General features: G+C 34.1%; 1 protein-coding gene across 1 annotated transcript; it reads left to right on the forward strand.

Annotated features, from left to right (window-relative positions):
• Nucleotides 1-6,347: 6,347 nt before the first annotated feature.
• On the forward strand, nt 6,348-8,687 carry LOC112033336 (receptor-like protein EIX2). Its single transcript, XM_065767407.1, has one exon. It carries the CDS (start codon nt 6,348-6,350, stop codon nt 8,685-8,687), a length of 2,340 nt encoding a protein of 779 aa, XP_065623479.1.
• Nucleotides 8,688-8,904: the final 217 nt, after the last annotated feature.

Below are 8,904 nucleotides of genomic sequence, written 5' to 3' on the forward strand. Positions count from 1 at the left end.
TTTTTTTTTTTTTGTACAATAAATACTTAGAATTTAGAACTCTTATCTTATTCAATCTACTGCAAAACAAATACTTATAACTTGGAACATTATCTTTTTCAATCTACCGTAAAACAAACACTTAGAACTTAGAACCTTATCTCATTCAATCTACTGTAAAACAAATACTTATAACTTGGAACATTATCTTTTTCAATCTACCGTAAAACAAACACTTAGAACTTAGAACCTTATCTCATTCAATCTACTGTAAAACAAATACTTATAAATTGGAACATTTACCTGGTGCACCGGCCAGCACCCTAATCCTTCCCACAGACGGCGCCAATTGTAGGGACTCAATCCAATTTGAATTGAGTGTTGGGTTTCAGCCCAATAAGCCCAAACAATAAATTTATAGAGAGTGGGTTGACAGGCTTAGGTGCTGGCCGTCGATCACCATGCACAAACTTTTTCTTATAAAAAAGGCTTAAGTGTTTCCTTACAAATAGGGGAATGCTCCTCGGCCACAGGCCGAGGAGGCTTCAAGGTTCTCCTTCTCTTTTTCTTTTTTCCCCCCCTTCTTGGTTTTACTAGCTCTTCTTTTATAGTTTCCATCTTCCTATCTCCTGCTTCCATCTGTTGATCGTCTATTCGCTTTTCTTCTGGTTGTCCGTCCCATCGGAGGCCTTATCGGCACTCAAGTGGCTCACTCTAACCAACGTTATCCTGCCAAGGGGTTACCTCCCCATTAATGCGGCCAGGGGGGTTGGTTGAGTGCATTCAATGCGATAGTGACAGCTTACTTTGGGGTTAACCTCTCCCCAAAATCACCTTTGTCAGGCCGAGGACAAGGTATCCTCGGCGTGGATCTAGGAGAATAGGCTTCCCCCCATTCTCCTCAGAAATAGCTTGATCTCCTCGGCATGGGCCTTGGGCCCGCTATATGATGGGCCGAGGCTACCAGGCCCACGGACCCCACAATTATGATATTTTGTTCCATCCATAAAATTGCCCTACAAATATTTATTTATTAATTGTTCAAGTGACACCAATTACTACATTCATTTTTTTTTTGGCACAAGTTTGTACGTTTTTGTATTAAAATTTGTAACCGTTTTAGCATTTTCTTTATTAAAAAAAAAAAAAAGACTTATAGGCAAGTATAATTAAATGGATTAATTATTCAATATTTTTAAAATACAATGATATGGTACTATTCCCTCACATGAACTGTAGGTTCTACTAACTAACCTCATACTAGGATCCATCATTTATATGAATTATAGGAGCACGAAATCACTATATTCCAGGAGCACTAGCAGCCAAATGTATAATAATTTTAATAAGTTTTTGAGCTATAATAATTTCAATATAATTTTTTTTAAGTAGTTAATATTCCAGAAAATGTTTACTTTCTGCGCAGATTTGCAGAAAATTCTAAGAAAAGCACATTTTTTTATGCTATGGCTGGAAAACGTTGAAGGCGTGATTATCACATCATATTCATGCATGTCCAACCAAGGAGAGAGATTCTCTAAGTCAATGTACTTAAGTAAGGTATTTTTAATAAATTTAGATATCAATTAAATAATATTTTATAATTTTCTATTTTATAAAATTCATTCTTCTTATTTTTTAGATGAAAACTTACTAATTAGGTTTTTGTATTCAAATTTTACTAACACTTCGTTTTTCAATTGATAATATGATTAATCTCCTTAATATTTTTGTGACATAGTTGAATTTAGGTAGGGTTTTATGAAGTTTAATTTAGAAAAACTTCTTCCACAAAAGTAACAGTTTTGTTAATAAAATTCTTACATGATTTTGGGGAAAATCTAGTATTTTTATATAATTTACCATGTCAATTGATTTGTAAATTTATTTTCAAACTTTTAATCCTTAAAATAAATCTAAACCATAAACTTCAAAAAAAAAAAAATCTACAATAATAAATTATAATATGTGTCAATAAAATAAACTGTGAAGTATAGAACAATAAAATCCAGTTCATTAAAGTTGCTATATGTTGTAAATTTGTAATTTCACTTAAAAATATAGAATCGCTTAGTACCCTTATTCTTTACAAGTATAAGGATATATAGATTTACAGAAAATAAAATTAACAATAGAACACACACAAACTTATTTAATTTAAATGTGGCCCATAAAATAAGTTTAGAAGTAAGAGAGGATGTAAGTGATTTAAATCCTCTCATGCAAATATAGGGTTTTTATTTATTCATGTAGATTTTGGATTTCATGCATCTTATTATCGTATGCTCAATGCTCACACATCTTTGGAAATTAAACATGTTTTAATTTCTTCTGCATCATATAAAATATGAAAAGCCAAAAAGATTTTTTTTTAGTTTGATTAATTCATTCACATAATTTAGATCTAGGGTGGGATTTTGATCGCGCATCTTTGAGTCAAGGATTTTCATGCATATATCACATAATACGTCAAGGATTTTCATGCATCACATAATAGCTTGGGCGGTATAGATTTTCATGCATCACATAATATCTTGGGCGGTATATTTCCGAAGATCTTGCTGTTGGAGACTGTTAGGCTTGTAAACTTATGCCACTTTCCCCAAATTGATGACAGTTCACCATACAAGTTATTCTCACTCAGATCAATATAGTTCAATTTTGGATAAAATCTAAAGTCTTCAGTTATATTTCCTGTTAGTTGGTTTCCATCAAACCTAACTCTGACTAGGCTAGTGCAGTTTTTCAAGCTTTTTGGGATAGGACCTATAAAATGGTTATTTATGGCCCCCATATATTCAAGTGATCCAGCTTGGCATATATGTTGAGGTAGATGGCCAATAAAATTGTTATGGCCTAGTTGCTGGCTTATGAATTGGTAAGATTGTTTATTTCAAGTGGAAGGGAACTGGTTGGTTTGTTCATCAACAAGATTAATTCAGTGACGGTGAGCTTGGTTAAATTTCCAATAGAGGTTGAAATTGATCCCGAAAGTTGGTTGGCAGATAGATCAAGCATAGACAAGCTAGCCATTATTCCTTTGGAAGAAGGGATTGCACCACACAGACTATTAGATGCTAACTAAACAGTACTGCAGAGATCTTTAAGCAATCCTAATTCCTCTGAGATGGAACCATTTAGTTTGTTCACCATCAAACTTAAATAGGTGAGTTTGGTCAAGTTTCCAATAGTGGTTGGAATTGATCCAGAAAGTTTGTTCTCAGTAAGAACGAGCCTAGACAAGTTGGCCATCTGTCCAATAATGGTTGGAATTGATCCAGAAAGTTTGTTTTCGTAGGTCAAAAGTTCAGCCAAGTTGGACACATTTCCTATGGAAGCAGAGATGGGACCTGAGAGATTATTTTCATCTAAATCAAGGGAAACTCTAAACTAGAGCCCTCAATGTTCCTATTCCTAAGGAATGGAACCATTTAGAAGATTACCAAAAAATAAAAAAGAGGACTTTGAAGACTTGTCCGCAGGGCCGGCCCTAGGCCTAGGCCATTTGGGCCATGGCCTAAGGCTGCCTAACGTAGAAAGGCCCCAAATTAAATGAGGGCAGTAAGTTTTTTTTTTTTTTTTAATTAAAAAAAGAGTGAGTTATTTGCACATTTTTTTTATCATATATATGTCTTATAAATTGATATGTCATTGATCACAATAAATAATTCAATACTCATTTGTTCTTTTATTGAAATACCACATCAGTTTGTAAGTTCTTTATAGTAAAATTTGTAATAATTTTAGCATCTTGTCCACACAAAAAAAAAAAAAAAATTATAAATTAATAGAAAGACAACACAATCACCAATTCACCATTGAGTGAATGAAAAATGCTAAAACTAATATAAATTTTATGACAAAAAACTTACAAATTGATATGGCAGAAATTTAATTTGTGTCACTCAAACAATATAATAAATGATTGTTTTGAATAACTTTTTTTTATTAATGACACGTCAGTTTGTAAAACCTACATAGTAAATATCATTAGCTCACTCTCGGTGAATGAGTCTAATTAATCACTAAGAATTAAAAATAGATTTGAAATAAATAAAAAAAATATAATATAAAAAAATTAATATTATTTAAGTGATATTTAGATATAAAAAGGCCCTTTAAAATTTTCACTTTAAGCCTCAAACTATTTTAGGCCAGCCCTGTTTGTAAGTAGTCCTATTTCAGGTGGAATTCTTGGTGATTGCCAGGTAAAACAAAGATAGAAGAGTTTAGAATGGTTACCAATGGTTAAAGTAATAGTTCCAGAAAGACTATTGTAAGCCAAGTTGAGATGGGTGAGTTTGGAAATGTTACTCTACTGGGGAATAGTTCCATAAAGCGAGTTATGTGATAGATCAATAGTAAGGAGGTTGGGAAAGGATGAGAAACCTAAAGCGTACCTCTCAAACCAAGATTCGAAAGGTTTAGATGGGTAAGACTTCTCAACTCATCTCAAGTTCCAACCCAATTGTATGGTTGGCCTCCTCCATCCCAAGAAAATAGGGGAGATTGGCTTTCAACTTGAAGTCCAAATCTTCTGTCTCACTTTTCCTATTCTATTCTATACTCTACTAATAAAAACTTGCTACATGTCCAACCTTCTTAATTAATTAATAATTTTATGTTTTTCTTATTTTATTGACTAAAATTAAATTAAATTAAATTATTAAAATAAAAAAAATTAAAAATTAAAAAAATTAAAAAACGGAACCAAGCTCTAAAGCCTCCAAGAACTTCAAGAACTTCAACTTCGAATACGAAGAACATTCGAAGAGAAATCATCCAAATCATCCGCCTAGATCCAAAAGTTTGCGGGAATCAAGCCTAAAGTGTCCGAAAACACTAACAAAGCACAAATCAGTGAAGCTCTGCGGATTCAAGCCTCTAAAGCCCCGAAGAACTTCCACCATAAATCCAAGAACACGAAGAACACACGAAGAACACGAAGAACAAAGAATTTCTAACAAGCTCATAGCCAGAGATTTGTAATTCCGTTTTAGCAATCTTCGATCCATTCCTCAACCAAATTGAAGGATATTTTGTGTTCAAGTCACAATCACATCATCACAAATCCAAATCAATAAGTCTTGCAAGGAGATCGAATCAGAGGATAACTCTTTTGTAATTACAGAGAATTGTACCACACAATCATCAATACAAATTCGCATTTGTGACACTATTTTACTTGTTTGATTTATTTCGAACTAGAAATTTAGTCGTCTACAGATGGTTTTCAAATGAACCTACCACGACTCATCACTTGTGTTTGGTGAGCAGTGATCTCTGGGGTTTTGGCTTAAAGCCTATATTATTACTAATGCAATCAATTCATTAAGACCTCATACATATGAGATTTCACTCAATCATGAGCCTTAAGTAACTGACAAATGTCCTTAACATGAATTTGGGATGTGTATTTCCTGTATACTCTGATTTTCTGAGCTTCTGTCTGACAAGGCTAATGGCCTAATTATTGTATCAACGGAACTGAAATGGAAATTTCCATAGTTCACCAAATAACCAACCATTAGCATGGTAAATTAGAACCAAATGATTACTCCATCAGAGAGCATGGGTTTTAGGACAAACAGATTTCTCAATAATCTAACAAGAAATACACAGGTCAATATGGAAAAGGATCAACGTTTCTATCAAGGTCGGGAAAAATGATATTGGCAAGTAGCAACATTTCAACATGAACTTTAATTAGAAGAAAGCTTTTAACATGAAACATCCCAGCTAAAACGCATATGCCATAGTTAAATTTCAATGAGAAACTGACAATATGAACTCTTTAGTTTAGTACTGACTACATATTCAAAATTAAGGACGTCAAATTTTGGACATTGCCATGGATACCTTCAAGCCAGGGGATAGCACCCACCTAGAATTTAGATAATTCCATGAAAATGACGGTGTAGAAAGGAAAATAAGTCATCAATCAAAAAAACAGCTAAAAACTGAAACTGAAAACACTGCAGTAAAATAATTTTTAAATATGTAAATAGTATCATAGAACCTATTTTTAATGAAGAAGTTACTGAAAAATGATATTTGTGGATCTATAAATAGTGTACGAAAGTCTGCAAGAAAAGTCAGCATTTGCAGCTGAAAAAAAAAAAAAAAAGAAAAAAAAACTAAACTAAAACTTGTTTTGCACAAAACGCGGACGCAAAACGCAGTGCGCAAAGTCTGCAAGACAAAGTCTTTGAAGCAACCTGCTATGAACCTTCTAACTTTTGTGTGGTAATCAATGATCTCTTGCGTTAGGCTTAAAGCCTATAGTGTCATGAGATGGTAGTATCCAATTTGATATGAATCTTCAAACATCTCTTTGAACATTTCTCTTTCCCTGTTATTGAGTTGTCATGGGTGCCTCTTTTGCAACTCATGTGCTCTTCATACTATGGTTCTTTGCCGCAACCTTCACTTCAAGCTTTTTCAAAGCAAACTCAAATGCTACCTGCAATGAGAAAGACAAACAAGCACTTCTAAGCCTCAAACGAGGTCTCACAGATCCTTTGAGCCGACTCTCATCCTGGTCTGACCATGAAGATTGTTGTAGATGGGACAGAGTTCGTTGTGATAACAAAACCGGTAGAGTCACAGAGCTCGACCTATCGTATACCAGGTCAAGTGGTGAGATTAGTTCTTCATTGCTTGAATTAGAGTTTTTGAATTACTTGGACTTGAGATGGAATGACTTTAATTGTACTACTATTCCAAGTTTCCTTGGTTCAATGGGTAGTTTAAGACATCTTGGCCTTAATTCGGCAAACTTCTCTGGAGTCATTCCTCATCAGCTTGGGAACCTCTCAGGCCTTCTCTATCTAAATCTTGGAGGTAATTCTGACCTTTATGCAGATAACCTTCGTTGGATGTCTAATCTCTCTTCCATTCAAAACCTCGACCTGAGCTTTGCTAACCTTCACAAAGAAGTTGATTGGCTTCAAATAATAAGTAAGTTCCCATCTCTTTTGAAGCTATACTTGGCAGATTGTCAACTTGATAGCTTAAACCCATCCCTTGGATTTGTCAATTTCACATCTCTTCAAGTCCTTTATCTCCCCCATAATCATTTCAATCATGAGATACCGAATTGGTTCTCTAATATAAGTACAAGTCTCTTAGTGCTTGACCTAAGGAACTCTTCTCTGAAAGGCGAAATACCTCATGGTATTTTGAATTTTCAGAAATTAAAATCTCTATTATTGAATTCCAATATCCTAACTGGAAAAATTCCGGAGCCATTAGGGCAGGTTAAGCACCTAATAAACCTTGATCTCCGATTTAATTCTCTAAGTGGTCCTATTCCTTCATCCATTGGAAATTTATCTTATTTCGGAGATTTATTCCTTTATAAAAATCTGTTGAACGGCACCATTCCAAAGAGTCTTGCACTTCTCTCAAATTTAAAGGCGTTGCTTGTTGGATATAATTTGTTAACAGGCACTGTAGACGAAGGACATTTCACTAAGCTCTCCAAATTAAAGTACCTAGATATGTCTTTTACATCTTTATTCTTTAATGTGAACTCTAATTGGGTTCCACCTTTTCAACTTGAATATGCTTGGATGAGCTCCTGCAAGATAGGTCCTAACTTTCCTACATGGCTACAAACACAAAGATCCCTCAAAATTTTAGAAATGTTCCAGACAGGAATTTCAGACAAGGCTCCGAGTTGGTTTTGGAATTGGACTTCGAGCATTGAAATAATCGATCTCTCTAGCAACCGCATAGAAGGGGATGTCTCAGGTATTGTGTTGAATTCTACTATCTTAAATTTAAGATCTAATCACTTCAAAGGTCGAATGCCACAATTGTCTACAAAGGTCAAAGTGCTCAATATCGCTAACAACTCAATTTATGGATCCATTTCCACTTTCTTGTGCCAACAAAGGAATGTAAAGAATAAATTAGAGATTTTAGATGCATCAAACAATCTCTTATCAGGGGAGCTTTCTCATTGTTGGAAGTATTGGCCGTCTTTGATCCGTTTAAACTTTGGGAGCAATAGTATATCAGGTAGAATTCCTTATTCCATGAGTTCTTTAGTTGCACTCCAATCACTACATTTACAAAACAATAGCATCATTGGAGAAATTCCTTCATCATTGAAAATTTGCTCAAATCTTAGGCTCATTGATCTAGGTGATAATCATTTGTCAGACATCATACCACTCTGGATTGGAGATATGACAAACCTTTTAATTCTCCGTCTAAGATCAAATAGATTCAAGGGTCATATACCTCTACAAATATGCCAAATTTCTTCTCTTAGAGTATTGGATCTTGCAAATAATAGTCTATCAGGAACCATACCAAAGTGCTTGAAAAATATTAGTGCCATGACAATACGGGAACCCAATATTCGAGACATCTCTTTTAATTCTTTACGATATATGTATGATTCTGGATCCTATATTGAGAATCTTAAATTGGTTCCCAAAGGGAATGAATTGGAATATGAAAAGAACCTTGCATTTGTTAAGATCATAGACCTTTCAAGTAACAACTTGTTTGGATCAATCCCAGTTGAAATTTCAATTCTTTCCGAATTACGTTTTTTGAACTTGTCTCGAAATCATTTGATGGGTAATATACCAAAAAAAATAGGGAGCATGAAAGAGTTAGAGTCAATCGATCTCTCTCAAAATCATCTATCGGGTAAAATTCCTCCAAGCTTGTCTAATTTGACATTTTGTTAGTCACTTGGACTTGTCATACAACAACTTTTCCGTCAAAATTCCTTCAGGCACTCAGCTTCAATCTTTTGATGCTCTCAGTTACANTTTTTAAGTTGAAACATGAACCAAGATATATGTCTTTTAAGAAACATTAAAAAAAAAAAAAGATTTACTATTGCATCAACGCATTTATGAGGTCCCCGTTGCATTTAACTCAATTTTTAATTACATTAGTGGC

The sequence above is a fragment of the Quercus suber genome, unplaced genomic scaffold (assembly GCF_002906115.3).
Source record: "Quercus suber isolate HL8 unplaced genomic scaffold, Cork oak 2.0 scaffold_802, whole genome shotgun sequence".
Lineage (NCBI taxonomy): Eukaryota > Viridiplantae > Streptophyta > Magnoliopsida > Fagales > Fagaceae > Quercus > Quercus suber.